The 22,873-nt window shown below is 41.8% G+C and overlaps 1 protein-coding gene across 1 annotated transcript in view; it reads left to right on the top strand.

Moving 5' to 3' along the window:
• The window catches only part of LOC116985621 (solute carrier family 2, facilitated glucose transporter member 9-like), a 210,570-nt gene that overhangs the window by 107,493 nt on the left and 80,204 nt on the right, over positions 1–22,873 (top strand). Inside the window, exon 7 of the mRNA XM_033040892.1 lies at positions 12,568–12,700. Within this exon, the coding sequence (XP_032896783.1) occupies positions 12,568–12,700 (133 nt within the window). The remainder of the gene's footprint in view (positions 1–12,567; positions 12,701–22,873) is intronic.

Here is a 22,873-nt window from a genome sequence, read left to right as displayed (position 1 = left end):
AGCGATTTAAAAAAAAAATTTTTTTTTAAACGGGAACGAAAGCACGATCTATTTTTTTTCATCAACTAGCAGCCCGGGAAAATCATATGAACTCTGTGAACCACCTTGAATTCTATCAGAACATGTCTTGCACACATTGAAGAGGTATTGACTAATTGAAGAATCCTCTCCTATTTCTCTATAGATAGAGAAATTTGTTCTCTTTCCCAGTCATTCTTAATTTTATCAAATATATCTATTTGTAATTTCAAAATCAACTCATAAATAGTAGTTATTAATCCTTTCTGATAAGGGTTCAAATGTAAAATGTTTTCCAAAATTTCGGTTTGATGTGGTAGTGGAAAAAAGGGTAGAGTAGCCTTCTAAAAATGTCTAATTTGTAAAAGTCTAAAAAAGTGTGAATTAGGTAAATTATAGTTATTGGAGAGTTGTTCGAAAGACATAAAACAGCGATCCAAAAACAAATCACGAAAAGCTACTAATCCCTTCCTCTTCCATAACAAAAAGGCTTGATCAGTACTAGAAGGTTGGAAGAGAAAATTAGATAAGATAGGACTCGATAAAATTAAATAATTTAGTCCAAAAAACTTACGAAATCGAAACGTATGTCAAATTATTGGGTTAGTGGTGTATTTATTCAATCTCGTAATTGTAAAAGGTAACGAGGCCCCTAGAATAGAAGCCAATGATAGCCCTTGAAAGGAATCACGTTCAAGATTTATCCATCCTGGGCATTGGGTATCTTCTAAATCTTTTGTCCAAAAAGTGAGATAACGGACATTGACTGCCCAATAGTAGAATCTAAGGTTCGGCAATGCCAAACCACCATCCTTTTTTGATTTCTGTAAGTATTTTTTACTTAGTCTGGAATTTTTATTCTGCCATATATATGAAGAAATTTTGGAGTCTATAATATCAAAGAGAGATTTGGAAATAAAAATTGGTATCGTCTGAAATAAATACAGAAATTTAGGTAAAATGAACATTTTAATAGCATTGATTCGGTCGATTAAAGATAAGGACATTGGTGACCATTTAGTAAATTGTTGTTGTTTAATATGGTCAATTAAAGGCATAAAATTAGCTTTAAATAAATCCTTGTGTTGATCTTAATACCTAGATAAGTAAAACTTTCGGTAGTCAATCTTAGTGGAAAATGTTCATAATTCGAAACTAGATTATTTAATGGAAAAAGCTCACTCTTACTAAGATTTAGTTTACAACCGCGAAAAACAACTAAATTAATTAAGTAATGCTACTATTGCCGGAATAGATTTCGCAGGGTTAGAAATGAATAATAACAGATCATCTGCATAAAGAGATAGCTTATGTGTCTTATTCCCGTGGACAATACCAAAAATATTAGGGGATTAGCCAAAGCAATATCAAATAGTAAAGGACTTAAGGGACATCCCTGTCTATTACCTCGAAAGAGCCTGAAAAAAGGGGATTTCTGATTATTAGTAAGTACAGAAGCCTGAGGTATATGATATATCAGCTTGATCCAAGAAATAAATTTTGGACCAATCTTAAATTTTTCAAGTATATTGAATAGGTATTCCCAATCTACTCTACCAAACGCCTTCTCGGCATCAAGTGAAACAACACATTCTGGGGTTTTATTTGACGCTGTATATACAATATTCATTAATCTCCTAACGTTAAAGTATGAATAACGATTTTAAATAAAACCTGTCTGATCTTCAGAGATAATTTGCGGTAAAATATTTTCCAATCTCATAGCTAATATTTTGGAAAGAATTTTGGAATCTACATTTAACTGTGAAAAAAGGTCTACATGTCACATCAGTAGGGTCTTTATCTTTTTTAAGGATTAAAGAAATGGATGCTTCATAAAAAGATTGTGGTAGTCTATTCCTTAAAAAGGCTTCTTTAAATACCTTGCATAGCCAGGGAGACAATAAATTTGAAAAATACTTTAAAATTCTACTGTAAACCCGTCTAAACTGGGAGCTTTACCAAAATTCATTGAAAGAATTGCTTTCTGTATTTCTTCTTCCGTGATGGGTTCATCTAACAACAGAGACTCCATTATATGGTAAATTTGGTAAGTTCAGTTTCTTTAAAAACTCGTACATTATATTGGAATCAGTAGGAAATTCTGATTGGTATAGAAACATAGAAACATAGAAAATCGGTGCAGGAGTAGGCCATTCGGCACTTCGAGCCTGCACCGCCATTCAATATGATCATGGCTGTTCATCCAACTCAGTATCCCATACCTGCCTTCTCTCCATACCCCCTGATTCCCTTAGCCACAAGGGCCACATCTAACTCCCTCTTAAATATAGTCAATGAAATGGCCTCAACTACCTTCTGTGGCAGAGAACTCCAGAGATTCACCACTCTCTGTGTGAAAAATGTTTTTTCTCATCTCAGTCCTAAAAGACCTCCCCCTTATCCTTAAACTGTGACCCCTTGTTCTGGACTTCCCCAACATTGGGAACAATCTTCCTGCATCTAGCCTGTCCAACCCCTTAAGAATTTTGTAAGTTTCTATAAGATCCCTCCTCAATCTTCTAAATTCTAGCGAGTACAAGCAAGTATAGGGAGGTGTAAAATCCCTGAAAGGATTTATTAATTTCGTCATGGTCTACAGTTAGTGTACCATCCCGCTTACTCACTTTAGTAATCTGACGCTTGGCCGACACCGCTTTCAACTGATTAGCAAGTAATTTACCAGATTTTTCGCCATGTATATAAAATTGACTTTTGTTTTTAAGTAGCTGGTTCTCAATCGGTGATACTAATAACAATTCATATCTCAATTGAAGTTCAACTATTATTATAGAGCTCTAAACTAGGAGCTTTTGAATATTTTTCATCAATTTCTTTAATCTGGTCAGCCAATGTACGTATTTCTTTTTGAGTTTTTTTTTTTTATCCCGCGGAGTATGAAATAATTTGTCCATGAATATCTATTATTATATAAAAGTCTGTGGCTGCCGCCGTCCGTCCGTCCGTCCGTCCGGCTGCCTTTCTGCCTTTTGATTTGTTCCATCGTGTGATGTCACAATGCCCAATGCTCACAGATGTCCAATCGGAATGGATCCATTTACATATGCCTTTGCACCAGCCCCAGCCCCAGCCCCTGGTGAACGTTCCATCGTGTAATGTCACAATGCCCAATGCCCAATGCCCAAAGACATTCTTGCCATAGAGGGAGTACAGAGAAGGTTAACCAGACTGATTCCTGGGATGTCATGACTTTCATATGAAGAAAGACTGGATAGACTCGGTTTGTACTCGCTAGAATTTACAAGATTGAGGGGGATCTTATAGAATCTTATGTTTCTATGTTTCCCTCTCCTCACCCCTCTCCCTCTCCCACCCATCCCTCTCTCCCCCATCCCCCTTCACTCTCTACCCCACCCCCTTCCCTCTCCCCCCGCCCCCTTCCCCCTACCCCTCTGTCCCTCTTCCACCACTCCCCCTACCCCTCCCTCCCCACTCTTCCACCTCTCTCCACTCTTCCCCCTCCACTCTCCCTCCCCACTCTTTCCCCTCTCTCCCCCCACCCCTCTACTCCTCCCTCCCTCCTCCCCTCCCTCCCCATCCCCCCTCCCCCACATCTCTCTCCCCCTACCCCGCTCTCCATTCCCTCCCAAATCTGTCCCGTTTCCTCCTCCTCCTCCTCTCCCCTCCCTCCCCTCTTCTCAACCCCCCTCCCCCCACCTGTGTGTTTGGGGGGTGGTTAATGTGAGTGTGATGCTGCAGCCCCCCCCCCCCCCCAAACGCCGTTGGGGAAACAGCATCCCAGACTACACCATTGGATATTTCTTCAGTAGAGTTTGTCAAGAAGTAAAAAGCAATCTGATCTCTAATACAATTAATAAAGTTTAAATCTTGAAGCAAAGTAGCATTAAATCGCCATTGTTTAACACTAAACTTGGAATCAGGTAGTTTGATTGATAGTTTCAATGGTGCGTGATCAGAAATAGCGATTGCATCATACTCACATGCAGTGACCGATGAAACTAGCAGAGAATCTATTATAAAGTAGTCAATCCTAGAATAACTATGATATACATGAGAGAAAAAAGAAAATTCTTTGTCATTTGGGTGTAAGAATCTCCAAACTTCTAACATTCCAGAGTCAAGTAAAAAAGAATTGATAAAACTAGCTGATTTATTTGGAAGCACATGATCAGATGTAGATCTGTCAATCAAGGGGTTCAGACAGCAGTTGAAATCTCCACCCATTATTAAAAAGTGTTCTTTATTTTTAAAATGAACATCAATCCCCCTATACGATACCTAAACCACCGCGGGTTCGATCCTTGTCTCTGCCTGGCCAAGCCCTTCAGCCTCGTGCAAGCAGACACGGCCCAAAAGGTCACGCAGTCCCAAGCGCCCTTCCAGTAGAACGACACTGGTCTAAAATGGGGGCTACCTTTTATAGGTCCATGAATCTTGAGGGACCGAACTACACAGGGGTGGTTCCCCAAACAATCCAATCATTCATATCAATTACATCAATACATTATTGACAGTTCCCCAACCCAATTACAGAGAGTCTTAAACAATGTTTCATACAGAAGTTTCTAGAAGGAAGTTAGCTAACTGAATAATGCAACATTTACCCTGGAACACAAAACAATTCTGCCAGGGCTTAACACTTTGGCCAATTAACAAACAGCAGAGTAACTGTCTTGCAACATTATTTACATTATTTACTACCCCTTTGCAGTAATCCAATCAACCATGCATTTACAATACCTTGGAGTTCCTCTGTAAGATTCTCATACATACTAACAATTACAAAGATACTTAGACCTTCCTTATCTGAGGTACTGATCTGGGACTTAGACTTCCCAGCACCAGCTAGCAGCCTGTGGCTTCTTATACGTAAATGGCTAAAAGGCCTTGCGAATGCATAAATCCTCTGCTTTATTTTGTCTCTATTTTGGGCAGGGTTTACATACGTTCTCCCTGCGACCACGTGTGTTACATGCTTTTCACAGATTTGAAGACATTGATTCCAGACCGGCTGAAGTGCGGCATGGCAAACCATATCAGAGTTGGGGAAATTTAAATCATACGTTAAAATATGGATGGGAGAGAATGTTGTGAATCACCTGTTTCCGATGTACAGTGCTCTCCATAATGTTTGGGACAAAGACCCATCATTTATTTATTTGCCTCTGTACTCCACAATTTGAGATTTGTAATAGAAAAAATCACATGTGGTAGAAGTGCACATTGTCAGATTTTATTAAAGACCATTTTTATACATTTTGGTTTCACTATGTAGAAATTACAGCAGTGTTTATACATAGACCCCCCCCCATTTCAAGGCACCAGAGACGTGGAACTCTCAGAGGCATATTGCTGCTGAGTGGTGTCCTGTAAAAATGAGGCAATGGCCTGGATTCTGTTCTTGTGGCTAGAGTTCTGGCCTGGGATCCAAAGCCAGTCTGTATGAAGTGGGTGTGAGAGGGAGAGTAAAGGACCTGTCCCACTTAGGCGACATTTTAGGCGAGTGCAGGAGACTCTGCGCTCGCCACATGATCGCCTCATGATCGCCACATGTTCGCTGGTGGTCTCTGGTGAGTCTCCTTCATGGTCGCGAGGAGTTCCCGCATTCTGGGCCTCACTAGTCGAGGCCTCAGATCTTTCAACATGTTGAAAATTTTTCTGCGACCAAAAAATGGTCACCATGGAGAAAATGGATACATTTGTAGTCGTAGGTGCCGCTATAACCTTCCTGTTCATCAATGTGCGTGTCTGTATCACCTTGGCCTTTGCACCGTGTGAATTTCAGACAGCATTCCCCCCTCCCCCGCTTTCCCTGGCTCCCGCCTTTCCGATGTGTTTGTGTGTGTGTGTGTGTGCTCCACTTCACTCCAGTCGCCGTTCCAGTTCCTGTTTTTTCAGGCGCTAACTTGACAGTCGCCAGCAGTCCGCTGAAAATCGATTAACATTTTGCTCATCAGTATGAAATGCTATCTTTTGCCCATCAGTCAGTGGGCCTTTTGGAGTCCAGAGCACCGTGCCAAAGAATTGCAAAAAGTGTGAGTGATAATTTTGACAGGAATTAATTGGGAAATGCCAGAAAGGCTGAAGCTTAATTCTCAATACAGATGGATTGCAGCCTTGTCTGATGTTAAAATGCATAGAAAAAGCTGGCAAGAAAGGTTTTGATAGAGGAAGCTAATTGAGCTGCAGAAATTGTATTAGTTTGCATTAGTACAAGCTGCCGAATTGAGCTGCAGAAATTGTATGGTATTTCCAGCTGTTATCAGACAACTGAATAACCCTACCACAACCAGAGAGCAGTGCTGAACTACTGGGGACCCTTAGACTATCCTTGATCAGACCTTGCTAGCTTTACCTTGCACTAAACGTCATTCCCTTATCCTGTATCTGTACACTGTGAATGGCTCGATAGTAATCATGTATTGTCTATCTGCTGACTGGTTAGCACGCAACAAAAGCTTTTCACTGTACCTCGGTACATGTGACAATAAAGTAAACTAAACTAAACCTAAACTAACCCGAATACAATGTAATAAGGCCATATGACATTATTTTAACTGCCGTTCTGTTTTAATGACAGCATACTTCTCTACATGGCGTTGAAAATCTCAGAGGCATGAACACCCAGTGTAGTAGCACACACACTGGAGTAATGTGCCCATCCAACTTCACTCACTCCTACATGGCACCCACACCTCCCTTCCCACTGTTTCCCCCATCCACCACCCACCCTTTCTGCCATTGCCCCTCCCTCATCCCCCCCACCTCCCTTCCATCACTCTCCCTCCCCTCTCCCTCCACCCTCCCTCAATCAATCAATCAATCAATCAATCAATCAATCAATCAATCAATCAATCAATCAATCAATCAAAGACTTTATTGTCATTCAAAAATACACCAACAAATGCAAGTCCGAACGAAATTTCGTTGCATCTGGCTCACTGTACAACATAAAATAACAGGATAAAATAGATAAAAAGATAAAATAGATAAAAAGATAAAATAGATAATAGTGGCGGCATATTATATAGAATTCAAGAGTCTGATAGCTCGGGGGAAGAAGCTGTTACAAAACCTGGCTGTTCTGCTCCTAATACTGTGATACCTTTTGCCCGAGGTCAGCAGAGTGAACAGTCCATGATGGAGATGTGTGGGGTCTAAAGGGATCATGGGGTATGGAGAGAAGGCAGGTACAGGATACTGAGTTGGATGATCAGCCATGATCATATTGAATGGCGGTGCTGGCTCGAAGGGCCGAATGGCCTACTCCTGCACCTATTTTCTATGTTTCTATGTTTCTATGTCTTTTATAATGCTGTTGGCCTTGGACAAGCAACGTTTGCATGCAATGTCCCGGATTGAAGGAAGAGAAGTCCCCCCTCCCTCCCACTTCCTTCCACCCACTCTATCCTTCCCCCTCCCCTTTCCTTCCTCTCTCCCTCCTTCCCCTCCCCTCCTTCCCCCCTCACTGACAAATGCAAATTGGAGGAACAGCATCTCATATTTCGCTTGGGCAGCTTACAATCCAGCAGTATGAATATTGATTTCTCTAACTTCAAGTAACCCTTGCATCCCCCCCTCTCTCCAACCCTCCCCCACCCATGTCGTACCAGCTTCAAACTCTTCTTGTTGAGTCTCATTGTCTGTGACTTGTTTTCCCCTAGCACACAGCTAACGATGGCCTGTTTCCTTTATCATCGTCACTTTTTTTGCGTATCTTTCATTCGTTTGTTCTATGGTTCTCTACATCACCGTCTATATCTATCGTTCCCCTTTCCCCAGACTCTCAGTATGAAAAAGGGTCTTGATCGGAAACCTCACCCATTTTCCTTCTCTCCAGAGATGCTGTCTGTCCCGCTGATTTACTCCAGCTTTTTGTGTCTCTCTTTGGTTGAAACCAGCATCCTACACAAAGTATTCCTGTGGTTCTTCAGGCTGTTTCAAATAAATGGCAACTGTTTCACGCAGTTGTGGGGGCCCAAGGGAATGTCAAACTTACTTCTGGAAAACCAACAGTGTGCTCCTTGTGGTTTGTAATGACCAGTAGAAGGGATAGACCAGTTGAAGACATAGTTTGATGAACTGCCCCCTATTCCCAAAGAAAATTGGCTTAAAACTTGCTAATACAGAGTCCATAGACATGAGATAGACACAAAATGCTGGAGTAACCCAGCAGCACAGGCAGCATCTCTGGAGAGAAGGAATGGGTGATGTTTTGGGTCGAGTCCCTTCTTGCGCGTCAGGGGAGAGGGAGACAAAGTGATATGGAAGGGTAAGGTCAAGATTGCAATTGCAATCTTCTTTAAGACCCTCAAGATTGCTTGAAGAAAACCCCCAAAATGCCATGGGAATTTAAGGAATTGATTTTCGGGAGTGGAAAACCTGCGGCATTCTCTTTCAGGGTATGTAGAAATAAGGAACTGCAGGCTAAATGTGTAGAACGGAACTGCAGAAGCTGGTTTAAACCAAAGAGAGACACAAAATGCTGGAGTAACTCAGCTGGATGGGGAGCATCTCTGGAGAGCCTTCTTCACACTTACGTTTCGGGTTGAGGCCCGTCCGAAGAAGGGTCTCGACCTGAAACGTCATCCATTCCTTCTCTCCAGAGATGCTGCCGATCCTGCTGAGTTACTCCAGCATTTTGTGTCTATCAAGGAACTGCAGATGCTGATTTACCAATGAAAGACACAAAAATGCTGGAGTAACTCAATGGATCAGGCAGCATCTCTGGAGAACATGGATAGGTGACGATTCGAGTCTCGACCCTTCTTCAGCCCTTGCTGGTTTAAAGTGATCATGTTCCCACAAGAATATAAAGGAAATGATGAGGAAATTGAAGGCCAATCTGTTCAGTTTCAGTGTAAATTTCATGACAAGCAATTGAACTTAAATTTGATAATGATTAAATGGAAGATCTCAGAATTTAGTTTGATATAAAATGTTGCACCAGTTGCAACTTTAATTTTAAGATTCATAGCTTTTCTGAAGTATCACTTATGCAGTATAATGATCTTATTTTCAAGTGTATTATTATTTATTTGTTAATATGCTTATTGTCTGAATTGTCACTGGTGAGTGTTGCGTTTACATTGAATGTGATCCACATTATGTTACTAAGAACTATAAGTCGATATTCATTGTCCCTTCATTCATGTTTGAGATCTTCTTCTTATCGAGTCCACACACAAGATTAGAAGTTGTTCAGCCAGAGCTGAACAAACGTCTCGACATCTGCATACAATGGTGTCTGTCTTGTCGCTTCTTGTGCGTGGTGGTGGAAAGATTGGTGGAAACAGGGCCGTGACATGGACTCTCTTTCCTTGACCCCATGTTTGAGATACTGAACTGCATTAAGTATTATTAATAAGTTTGAGATGCAGATTACCATGCTGGTTTACCACAGTTGGAATTATCCAGGAGGGTCTTGATATTCTCAAACGCTAACTGTCTAAGAAAAAGTGCTGAGATAACAGAATGGTGTACAGGTTTACCATATGTGTAGGAAGGAACTGCAGACACTGGTTTGAACCAAAGGTAGAAACAAAATGCTGGAGTAGCTCAGCGGGACAGGCAGCATCTCTGGAGAGAAGGAATGGGTGACGTTTTGGGTTGAGACCCTTCTTCATCTGAATCCTCATCTTCACCAGACTCTTTGTCTGAAGAAGGGTTTTCTGGAGGGCTAGTATGGGTGTTGTGGGCTGAAGGGACAGGTTTCCAGAGAGCTAGTGTGGACATTGTGGGCCGAATGGATTCTTGGGCTGGCGGCTCAGTCACTCAAGCCTGTTGTGCTGGCTGCTCACTCACTCATGGCTGGTGGGCTGGCAGTTGACTCATGGCTATTCCTTGAAATTCCATTTCAAGCAGGGTACAAGGCCACCAAATGCAAGTGCAGTTTCTTACCACTTCAAGCAGGGTACAAGGCCACCAAATTCAAGTGCAGTTTCATACCATTTCAAGCAGGGTGCAAGGCCACTAAAGACAGCGAGTTAAGACCTCTCCCTCCTCCAGCTTGCAGAGACTGAGCCACGCCCACACTTTTGGGTTTTATCATCCCTCTCCCCTCCCTCGAGAGGGGCATGACCTTCGGCGTGATTGACAGGAGAGAGAATCTCAACATTTTTTAAACACTAATAACTCTTATTTTTCATCGATGGGAAAATCCTCGGCACCTGATGAGCGGAGGGGGACTGAGTAAGATGGCCAAAAATTACAGCCATACGTGGTAGCGTTTTATTCTAAAATCAATATAAAGCACAAACAGGAAGTGTTCAAAATTAGGCTTTTAATTATATAGAAGGCAAGGCAACTTTAATTAGGCAAGGCAACTTTAATTAGGCAAGGCAACTTTAATTAGACAAGGGAACTTTAATTAGACAAGGCAACTTTAATTGGGCAAGGCAACTTTAATTGGGCAAGGCAACTTTAACTAGGCAAGGCAACTTTAGCATTTCCAAACCAAAGGCAACACACTTTAGCATTTCCAAACCAAAGGCAACACAGCTTTAGCATTTCCAAACTATATTTTCAAACCACATTAACGCCACTGACAGGTCAGTAAAACCACTCGCAGTTTAGTAGACATGTGTTCAGTGTTATTCACAGCTCAGACGGAGAGACATGACCCTCTCGCTCCCCCATCTTGCAGAGACTGACTGAGGCACTCAACACATCCGGGTTTTATAGTCCCTCCGGAAGGGGCGTGGCCTTCGAGAATCTCAACATTTTATAAACACTAATAACTCTTTTATTTTTCATCAATGGGAAAAATCCTCTTGTCCTACGCAGCAGAGGGGGACTCTGATTAAGATGTCCAAAAATCACAGCCGTAAGTGGCAGTGTTTTTTCTAAAATCAATATTTTAGAAAACAGGAACAACAAGAACACCAGGAAGTGGTCAAGATCAGACTTGCATATATATATGTAAAAGGGTTTTAAATTTCCATTATGCTCAATTACTAGAACTTTGAAAGCTATTTTTTAAACCATATATTTATGTATTGTCAAAAATCAAATATCTGTCCTCTATACCATCTCCCACACCACCCCCCTCAAGTCTGTTTTATCATTTTCCCATTCTGATGAAAGGTCATTGATCTGAAATATTATCTGGCTTCTCTCTCCACAGATGCCACCCGACTTGCTGAGTATTTCTTGCCATTGTCTCCAATTATTTATAGTATTCGACTGAATGATATTTAGATTCTTGATTAGAGGTTATGGGGAGAAGGCAGGAGAATGGGGTTAGGAGGGAGAGATAGATCAGCCATGATTGAATGGCGGAGTAGACTTAATGGTCCGAATGGCTTAATCCAACTCCCTGTCCTTATGAGCTTATGAACTTTTGACCTATTACTGGTATTTTGGTAGCAAAAACAGGAAGGCAGATTATTATCTAAATTGTGTCAAGTTGGGAAAAGGGGAAGTACAACAGGATCTGGGGGACCCTTGGTCATCAGTCAATGAAAGTAAGCATGCAGGTACAGCAGGCAGTGAAGAAAGCTGGCCTTCATAAAAAGAGGAGTTGAGTATAGGAGGCTGGCAGTATCAAAAAGGCTGGCAGTATCATCAAAGACCCACACCATCCTGGCCACACACTCATCTCCCTGCTACCTTCAGGTAGAAGGTACAGGAGCCTGAAGACTGCAACAACCAGGTTCAGGAATAGTTACTTCCCCTCAGCCATCAGGCTATTAAACCTGGCTCGGACAAAACTCTGATTATTACCAACCACTTTCTGTTATTTGCACTATCAGTTTATTTATTCATGTGTGTATATATATATATCATGGTATATGGTCACATTTATCTGTTTTGTAGTAAATGCCTACTATTTTCTGTGTGCTTAAGCAAAGCAAGAATTTCATTGTCCTATACAGGGACACATGACAATAAACTCACTTGAACTTGAACTTGAACTTGAGGAGCAAAGAGGTCCTTCTGCAGTTGTATAGGGCCCTAGTGAGACCACACCTGGAGTATTGTGTGCAGTTTTGGTCCCCTAATTTGAGGAAGGATATTCTTGCTATTGAGGGAGTGCAGCGTAGGTTTACAAGGTTAATTCCCGGGATGGCGGGACCATCATATGCTGAGAGAATGGAGCGGCTGGGCTTGTATACTCTGGAGTTTAGAAGGATGAGAGGTAGTTTTATTGAAACATATAAGATTATTAAGGGTTTGGACACGCTAGAGGCAGGAAACATGTTCCCGATGTTGGGGGGAGTCCAGAACCAGGGGCCACAGTTTATGAAAAAGGGTTAAGCCATTTAGAATGGAGATGAGGAAACACATTTTCACACAGAGAGTGGTGAGTCTGTGGAATTCTCTTCTTCAGAGGGCGGTGGAGGCCGGTTCTCTGAATACTTTCAAGAGACAGCTAAATAGGGATCCTGAATATGGTGGAGTCAGGAACAAGGGACTGATTGGGGATGATCAACCATGATCATATCGAATGGCGGTGCTGGCTTGAAGGGCCGAATGACCTACTCCTGCACCTATTGTCTATTGTCTATACTGCTTGATATTCTTCTGGGTGTAACGTTGTGTGATTTTTTTTCCTGTATTTTTAAGGAGTTCGGTTGGCCTATACTGTTCGGACTAAATGCAGTTCCGGCCCTGGTACAACTTGCTGTTCTGCCCTTCCTTCCCGAAAGCCCTCGGTACTTGCTGTTTGAAAAGAATGAAGTTTCCAAAGCCAGAGAAGGTAAACGCGTTTCTAATGAAGATAAATTATTTTTAACACATTCACAACAATCATGCAATATACTTGTCAGGTGTCAGTTATTTAGTTGGAATTGATTGTTTTAGGAACATTTTGACGATTCGTCGACATTTCTGACCAAATATCTGCAATATGTTTTACTTCCAAAGGTACTATTAATACATTTTCAGATCTCCAGAACATGGAGTTCTGAGTTCCGTTTATTACTTGTTAGCTTCCAGCACTTAAATACGTTGTGCAGAAACTTAATGTTATGTTTTCACTTTCTTTTTCTGGGGGTGGGGAGAGAGCAGAACAATTGGTAGGAATGTTAGAACTCTATGTTCTTTCAACTTGTCCTGATGTTTGAGGAGATAGTATTAATCTCAGAACAATGCAACAGGCAATGTGACAGATTAAAAAAAGTATCTTTGTGTCTAAGATTCAGGTTTGAAATTAGTAATCATGAATGCCGTGACTGAATTCTTTGCTCCTGCCTTTTGTTTCTGCTTCCATCCAGACTTGTGTTTCTAGAGTTGGTGTATCTGGGCTCATTCTTCAATTTGGTTTAGTTTAGTTTAGAGACACAGCATAGAAACAAGTGTGCAGGAAGGAACTGCAGATGGTGGTTTAGACCGAAGATAGACATTTTGTGGCAAAAATGGCAAATTCATTTCACTGTGCCTTAGTTGGTGCATGTGGTGAATAAATTTGTATTGTATTGTAAAACAAAGGTGAAGTAACTCAGCGGGACAGGCAGCATCTCTGGAGAAAAGGAATAGGTGGTGTTTCAGGTCGAGACCCGTTTTCAGACTGAAGAAGGGTCTCGAACCTAAACCTCACCTATTCCGTTTCTCCAGAGATGCTGTCTGACCCACTGTTACTCCAGCTTTTTTGTGTCTATTTTCAGCATAGAAACAAACACTTTGGCCCACTGAGTCCACACCGATCGTCGAGCAGGAAAGTTACCCCACTTTCTCATTCACTCCCTGCACACCAGGGCCAATTTACAGCAGCCGATGAACCTACAAACCCGTATGTTCTTTGGGATGTGAGCGACAGCCCAGCACACTGAGGGAACCCATGCGGCGACGGGAAGAACATGCAAACTCCACACAGACACCACCCAAGGTTGGGATCGAACCTGGGTCTCTGGCACTGCGCCACACTGCCGCCCATGACAAGATTAGTGAGCCAGGAGCAGGATCAAAAATGTAGCTTATCATAACTTCCTTTACCTAATGAAGCTGCTAATATCCATTGCACTCAAAGAACACCACGTAGTATCAGCCTAACTTTAACACCTTTGCTCTTAGCTTGTCAATTCTATTTCTCAAAAATGCGGCTGAACTTACTTTATTTGGAGTAAACGGCAGTATTGGACTTCAGGTGCGGAGGCGGGTGGATCTCTGTATATGGAGCACCTTGTAAGGATCACTGACCACAATACTTGATTTCCAAGAGGTAATTTTATGAGTCCATTTTCCCCAGGGAGTCTTGTCTGTTGGGGAGTGGCCATGAATAGTCACGGAGACATGGATGACGTTTGTTCAAATTTCCAACCTGCAATTCTGATATTGAAAACCTCATGTGGTATTGTTGGCCTGTAAAATTATTCCGAGCAAGTGGGTGAAATGATCCTACAATTGTGCAGTTTTAGAAAGTTATCATTCGTTATTCTGACTCTCTCACAATCACAAATATTGAATTAGACAACGGACAATAGGTGCGGGAGTAGGCTATTCGGCCCTTCGAGCCAGCACCGCCATTCAATGTGATCATGGCTGATCATCCCCAATCAGTACCCCATTCCTGCCTTCTCCCCATATCCCCTGACTCCGCTATCTTTAAGAGCCCTATCTAGCTCTCTCTTGAAAGTATCCAGAGAACCGGCCTCCACCGCCCTCTGAGGCAGAGAATTACACAGACTCACAACTCTCGGCATGAAAAAGAGTGGAATGCAATCTCCTTGATTAGGTTTAATTCTCAACTCTCCGCAAGTGAACAGAAACACCGCATTTTTCTTTCATTAAAGTTGTCTGAAATTCCTCACTTTGCTGTTTGGCATACGATTTTTGACTCGATTTATTTAAAACATATGGCCGCCACATTGTAATAGCAAAATAAAACTTGATTTGAACACGCATAGATAAACGGAAACTGTTGCAAACACTCAGCGGGTCAAGCAACATGTTTGGAAAGAGAAACAGAGTAATGATTCTTTGTCAGAAAATCCGACGAAGAATTCCCGACTTGAAATGTTAATTCTGTTCCTCCTTCCACGGAGGCTGCCAGACCTGCTGCGTGTTTCCAGCTATTTGTGTTTGCATTTCAGGTTATCATCACCTGCAGTTTTAATTTTCATTCTGCATTTAAGCCCTGTTTATAATCTAAATTGCCAGGACGAGAAGTCAGCTGTGTCTGTCGCCAGCAAAACCTTTTCTGTATTGTTTTTAACTCTGGTTCAGATAATTTCATCATCACCATTTGACCACAAAAATGTTCCATATCGAATACAGTAAAATGGGACTGACCCAGTTATTCTTTTTAAGTTGTCAAGTAATAGTAAAGACATCAAGACAGAATGCTGCACATTACATGTGCAACAGAAAGAGACAAAATACTCTACGCTGGCTGAGATGTTAGCTGTGTTTGTAACTAGCACAGTGAAGTGATGAAGCCAACAAAAACACAGCAAAACGAGGAGCTGATTTTTGACTGATATTCTTTCATTCGTCAAAGGCAAAAAGTTATACTTCAATTTGAACCATTTATTTTCATTCGTTTATTTTAGTTTATTGTCACGTGTACCAAGGTACAGTGAAAAGTTTTTGTTGCGTGCTAACCTGTCAGTGGAAAGATAATGCATGATTACAATCGAGCCATAGTGTACAGATACCTGATAAGGAGATAACATGATAACATTTAGTGCAAGATAAAGCCAGTAAAGTCCAATCAAAGATAGTCCAAGGGTCTCCGGTGAGGTAGATAGTAGTTCAACACTGCTCTCTGGTTGTGGTAGGATGATTCAGCTGCCTGATAACAGCTGGGAAGAAACTGTCCCTGAATCTGGAGGTGTGCGTTTTCACACTTCTGTACCTTTTGCCCGATGGGAGAGGGGAGAAGAGGGAGTGGCCAGGGTGCGACACATCCTTGATTATGCTGCTGGCCTTGCCGAGGCAGCGTGAGGTATAAATGGAGTCACATCTTGGTTTGTGAGATGGTCTGGACTGTGTCCACAATTTTCTGCAATTTCATGCTGTCTTGGGTGGAGCTGTTCTTAAACTGTGCTGTGATGCATCCCGATAAAATGCATTTTACAGCAGATCTGTGGAAGTTGGTGAGAGTTGTATAAGTTGATGAAAGATTCTTAACTGAAATGAATTTGTTTTCCAGAAATATATTTAATAATTTTTGCTACTGAGTGTCAGACATTAGCAGTTTTGACCTTATCACTGAGGCTGGGTTATAACTAATGGTGTTTGAAGGATCACTCAGCTAAGAGAAATCCCAATTTAAATCTTAGTTGAGCGGACGAGCTTTAATGGTTTGTTTGGCAATGCTGGGAGGAAAAGTTAAACTGCTGCAAAAAGTTGCAAAGAGACCTGTACGGATTAAATGAACAAAAAACAAGGTGGCAGTGGATGGAGAATTGTGATGTTGCCCAGTTTTGTAGTTGAAAAGTCAAATATTTTTCAAGCGACCTCACCCGGCCCGACCACGGACAGGACCGACAGGTTGATAGCTCTTTCTCGCTGCTGTGGGTGATGATGCATGGCTGTTCTTCGTTGGTGGAGCGATTTGTCTGGTTAATTCAAATAATGAACCAGACTCCTACATGCTAAATAGTCACCCAACAAAAGAAAGGGCGTCACGGTGGCGCGGTGGTAGAGTTGCTGCCTTACAGTGAATGCAGCGCCAAAGACCCGGGTGCTGTCTGTACGGAGTTTGTACGTTCTCCCCGTGACCTGCGTCAGTTTTCTTCGAGATCTTCGGTTTCCTCCCAAACTCCAAAGACGTACAGATTTGTAGGTTAATTGGCTTGGTATAAATGTAAATTGTCCCTACTGTGTGTAGAGTAGTGTTAGAGTGCGGGGATTGCTGGTCAGTACGGACTCGGTGGGCCCAAGGGCCTGTTTCCGCGCTGTATCGCTAAGTTAAACTAAACCATGACTTGTAAATGTTGGTATTTGGAAGGACTTGAGGGTTGATGTATGTGAATTACATAATGATGTGGCGTGATTATGGGTGGCAGAGTGATCTGGCTAGTTGAGCTGCTACTTCTAGGCACTAGTGACATGGGTGTATTCCTCACCTTGTGTTCTGTATGTATGGTGTTGCCACATTTTCCCCGTAACTGCACGGGGTTCTTACCACATAGCAAAGACGTCCTTGGTATGGTGATTGGCTACAGTAATTTGCTCCTAGTGCGTAGTTTGTGGACATGAGGAATGGGCCTGGGGTTACATATGGGGCAATTCAGCTGTCGTTGGCAGATTTCCCTCCCTTTCCTTTGTGAACCAGATGCCTAACTTGAATGCCGAGGAGCAAAGAGACTGTAAAAAGTTGTGAACACTACCCAGTCCATCACGGGTTCTGACCTCCCCACCATCAAACTGGAGTCGCTGCCTCAAAGAGGCAGCCAGCATCATCAGAGACCCACACCACCATGGCCACACACTCATTTCCACCCTGCTATCGGGAAGAAGGTACAGGAACCTGAAAATTATAATGTCCAGGTTCAGGAACAGCTACTTCCCTACAGCCATTCGGCTATTAAACACCACAACCTCAAATAAGCTCTGAACTACATAGACTATTATTGTTTGTGTTTTGCATGTACATAATATATATACACACATATATACATACATATATAATCTACCGCGCATTCAGAAAGTATTCAGACCACTTCATTTTTTCCACATTTTGTTACGTTCCAGCCTTATTCTAAAATGGATTCATTCATTTTTTTTATCATCAATCTACACACAATACCCCATAATAAAAAATCGAAAACAGGTGTTTAAAAATGTTTGCAAAGTAATTAAAAAGAAATAACTGAGGTATCACATTTAGGCTGTGGGCCGAGCATTAAAAAAAGTGTGTAGAAATCTGTTTTCGTGACCCAAGTCACCAAACTACATGAAATTTTCCACAGATCTAGATGAAATATAATTGAGAAGGAAGTCATAACTCGTCATTGCCGAAAGTTGCACATTAATTAATTAAACTAATTAGAAAATGAGATCGGGAAAGTAAGCGCCATCTAGTGGCCAATGCCCATATTACACGATGGGCAGCCTATATCCGTGTTGCAGTCCATTTAAACTATATATCATACCTATATATATTCCAGATAGTAATATAGGTATAATAATATAATATATATATAATAATATAATATATTATACCTATATATATTCCAGATAGTAATATAGGTATAATAACACAATAATATAATATATTATTATACCTATATACATTGCAGATAGATATATTCCTCCGTTTTCCTGAAAACGGCCGCTACGGACGGCACTATGTACACCCCCTCCCTCCCCCCCCCCGCCCATGGAGAAGTTCCGCGGCTCCACGTTCGCAAATCGGCCGCTTTTTAATTGAGACCACGGCTTCACTATCTTAAATACATAGGCCCCGCGATCGGAGCAGCTTTTCCCAGTAAGTTATCGCCGACAGCTCCGAGATTAGATGATTAAGACTTATTACTCTACAACAAGCTGGCATTAGTGAAAATGTTTAATTTACCTTGTTATTGATACATATAGTTTAGGCCCTCAACTTCATGAATGAATGAATAAGTGAATGAGTGAATGAATGAATGAGTGAGTGAGTGAATGAATGAGTGAGTGAGTGAGTGAATGAATGAATGAATGAGTGAGTGAGTGAATGAATGAATGCGTGAGTGAATGAATTAATGAATGAAGGAATGAATGAATGAGTGAGTGAATGAATGCATGAGTGAGTGAATGAATGAGTGAATGTACAGCCTCCAAATCTTATTTTTTCACATTATAAAGGGTGCAATTAAATTAATTAAAGTCCATACAGATTAATTTTCATAAATTCAGACTTTAGATCTTACCTTTCAGTTTGAGTTGATTCACAAAGTTTCACAACTTTGTGTTGCAGGGACTTTGCTTTCAAGACTTTCTTCCACTTCTATCCACTGAGCTGCACGCTTTTCAGACTTCTTAATGCTTTTCTCACGAAATTCAATTACCCTGCTGCTAGTTTCCACGACAAAGAACCTTCATCGGAATCTCCAGTAAAACAGGCATCAGTGAAGCCCTCTCAGCTATGTTGTGTGCTAGCCTGAAACAAAGCGCGTGATTGGCCAACTGGCAGACAACTCAATGTTAAACGTGCTTTGATTGGACTAAAAATACCCGAAATATATCCGTTTTTTCTCTAATTTAATAAAATTGTGCAAATCTTGTTCATGACGAGTTTCAGGGGTGATTTATATAATTTTTTTACACAATATGTGAAAATTTCATGTAGTTCTGTGACATGGGTCACGAAACACTGAACACAAAATGCTGGAGTAACTCAGCAGGACGGGCAGCATCTCTGGAGAGAAGGAATGAGTGACGTTCCAGGTAGAGACCCTTCTTCAGACTGGAGAAGGGTCCCGACCCAAAATGTCACCCAATCCTTCTCTCCAGAAATTCTGCCTGTACTGCTGAGTTACTCCAGCATTTTGTGTCTACCATGATTTATGTTCTCAATGTGTTATCAGCTCAGCCAGCCGGTTTGTTTGGAGAAGAGTGCCGACTTGAAACATCACTTGTCCATGTTCTCTGGAGGTGCTTCCTGACTTGCTGAGCTGCTCCAGCACTCTATGTTATCTCCTTTGTGTCGATTTAATTTATTTTGCAGTTGTTAATAGTGCAACACAAAATATATAATCTGGATCGCCTCTTAGTTCGACAATTCAACATTATCAATTGTCTGCCAAACAAATTTTAAAAGTAGGTTGATCTGATTGCTGGGAATCTGGTAATTTTGTTTTCAACCCATTTGGGGCTCCATTTCTTCTTTCTCTTTTTCTCCTTCCTTCCCTTCTTTCTCCCTAACCTTACCCTCACTAATTCTTATCCCTTTCTTTCTTTACTCCTCCATGCATCTTCTCATCCCTTATTCTATTCACTTCCTTCCATACGTGGATAAAGTTTCCTCCCAGCTATCTATTAAATCTTTCCCCTCTCACCTTAAACCTACGTCCTCTGGTTCTTTAAGAAAGAACTGCAGATGCTGCAAAAATCGAAGGTCGACATAAATGCTGGAGAAACTCAATGGGTGAGGCAGCATCTATGGAGCGATGGAATAGGTGACGTTTCGGCCGAAACGCCTCACCCGCTGAGTTTCTCTAGCATTTTTGTGTCTACCTCCTCTGGTTCTTGATTCCTTTACTCTTGGTAAGAGAGTCTGTTTTATATTCTGCCTGCTTTGCTTGTTGCTTCCAAAGGAAAATATGTGAATTAGTCCTGCATTATTACTTGGATTGTGTATTTCCAGAAGACCAATTTCAACCTCTACATTGTAATCACTGAGGATAGTCCAGTGATGGATCACTGACTGAAAATAGATAGTTCACACCAAGATCTGACTTCAGTTTTGTTTGGAAACATTCCATGTGTCATTGAATTAAGGTGACTTTCTGTCTTTCTGACCTGAATCACTTAATAACACAGCAATCAAGGCACATAATAAAAGCCACGAAATCTTAGATTTCTGGCTTCTCTTTCTATCAGAAACATAAAAATTAGGTGCAGGAGTAGGCCATTCAATATAATTATGGCTGATCATCATAATTCATTATCCCGTCCCTGCTTTCTCCCCATATCCTTTGATTGGAGGAGCAGCACCTCATATTCCGCTTGGGCAGTTTACACCCCAATGGCATGAACATTGACTTCTCCAATTTCCGGTAGCCCTTATTGTCTCCTCCTCTTCTCAGGTCTCCCTTAGCCCTCTGGCTCCTCCTCTTCCTTTCTTCTCCCCCCCCCCCCCCCCTCCACCCTACATCAGTCTGAAGAAGGGTTTTGGCCCAAAACGTTGCCTATTTCCTTCGCTCCATAGATGCTGCCTCACCCGCTGAGTTTCTCCAGTACTTTTTTCTCCCCTGATTCCATTAGCCCTAAGAGCTATATCCATCTCTCTCTTGAAAACATCCAGTGAATTGGCCTCCACTGCCTTCTGTGGTAGAGAATTCCACAGATTCGCAACTCTCTGGGTGTCTATTACAAAGACACTACTTATATTTTTGAGTCTTGCCTTCACTGCCTATATAGGAGGGAGATAGAGAGAGAGAGACATAGTAAGGATGATAAAAATCATCTTGTCTACATTGTTCCGCAGTAATTTTGTTGATTTCTGAAGGATTCTGCTGCATATTCCTCTTTGACAAGACTGTCTATTCTGTAGACTGCAGCTACACCAATTATTAAAGAATCATACAATAGACAGATAGAAATTATTGTTTTCGATCTGTCTGACAGATATCCCATCATTTACCAATCTGATTCAGAAGGACGAGTTGTGAACCATCAGGCTTCATGTCCTTGCCATTCTGAATTTGTTGACAAACATGAGGCAAAGAGTAGAAAATGAAAATTACATTGATTAGTGTAAATGAACGGCTGATAGCCAGTGTGGGGTTGGTATGCTGGAGGGTCTCTTTTCATTGCTATGTTTCTCTGGAGATTGAAATTTGTAGTGCACAGGAAAGAAACAGAAAAACAGCAGCAGGCAATCATTGATCATAAGATCATAAGTGATAGGAGCAGAATTAGGCCATTCGGCCCATCAAGTCTCCTCCGCCATTCAATCATGGCTGATCTTTCTCTCCCTCCTAACCCCATTCTCCTGCCTTCTCCCCATAACCCCTGACACCCGTGCTAATCAAGAATCTATCTATCTCTGCCTTAAAAATATCCACTGACATGGCTTCCGCAGCCTTCTGGTGGCAAAGAATTCCACAGAGTCACCACCCTCTGACCAAATAAATTCATCCTCATCTCCTTCCTAAAACAAATCCTTTAATTCTGAGGCTACGACCACTAGTCCTAGACTCTCCCACTAGTGGGAGTCTTCCTTTAGTCTTCCTTTTGTTAGTCTTCCTTTTCAATGGAGATGAGAGAAAGGATGCCGCTGGCCATCTTGACCACAGCAGTGGTCATCAGTGGTTTCACCAGTGTCTTTCCGAGCCTACAACGAGGTGGAAGTGGAAAGGTCATAAATGGAGCTCAGTCCAATTTCCAGATGCACCTCAGTGCACCTTGCAACAGATGCAAACTGCATCGAGTTCTCAATGACCCCGGTGAAGTATTCCAAAGCCTCAAATATTGTTTGTGATAATAATGGGTGACGTGGCCAAGATTGTGTCATAGAAACATAGAAACATAGACAATAGGTGCAGGAGTAGGCCATTCGGCCCTTCCAGCCTGCACCGCCATTCAATATGATCATGGCTGATCATCCAACTCCGTATCCTGTACCACCTTTCTCTCCATACCCCCTGATCCCTTTAGCCACAAGGGCCACATCTAACTCCCTCTTAAATATAGCCAATGAACTGGCCCCAACTACCTCTGTGGCAGAGAGTTCCACAGATTCACCACTCACTGTGTCTACTCATTCTCAGGGAGGGCTGTAAGTGCGTCCACTCAGTTCTGTTGGTTCAATGGGTTTTGTTGAGGCTCTGTCGAGTGGAGTGCTTGTCGGAATGAGTGAGTGGACTGTTTTTAAGATGGCGTGCTCCTTCCCAGCCTTTTTACTGATCTTTTGCATGCTTTCAATGAGAATCTTTCGCATGCTTTCAATGAGAATCTTTTGCATGCTTTCAACGCCACCCCAAATGTTCTCCGTCCATTTTGATCAGTTACAGGTCAATGATTCCTAAGAGTTGTTGTACTTCAATACATTTTTGCACAACAGTTTGAGAACATCCTTGAAGAGTTTCCACTATATTCCCCTTGTCAGATGCGCAAATGACTTGGTGACCTGTCTTCATTGGCTCAGTGTAAAGCTGGGGATGTTGCAGGGAAAGCACTCTGGTTCTATCCTGTCAGTGGACATAATAGGTGGCATTACACAAGGCTTTGACATGCCTGCTATAAGTCGTCCTTATCTCAGAATGTGCATCAGGGCAGG

This window comes from Amblyraja radiata, chromosome 1 (assembly GCF_010909765.2).
Source record: "Amblyraja radiata isolate CabotCenter1 chromosome 1, sAmbRad1.1.pri, whole genome shotgun sequence".
In the NCBI taxonomy this organism is placed as follows: domain Eukaryota; kingdom Metazoa; phylum Chordata; class Chondrichthyes; order Rajiformes; family Rajidae; genus Amblyraja; species Amblyraja radiata.
Note: the sequence above shows the minus strand (reverse complement) of the source record. Positions and strands in the feature narration are given on the sequence as shown.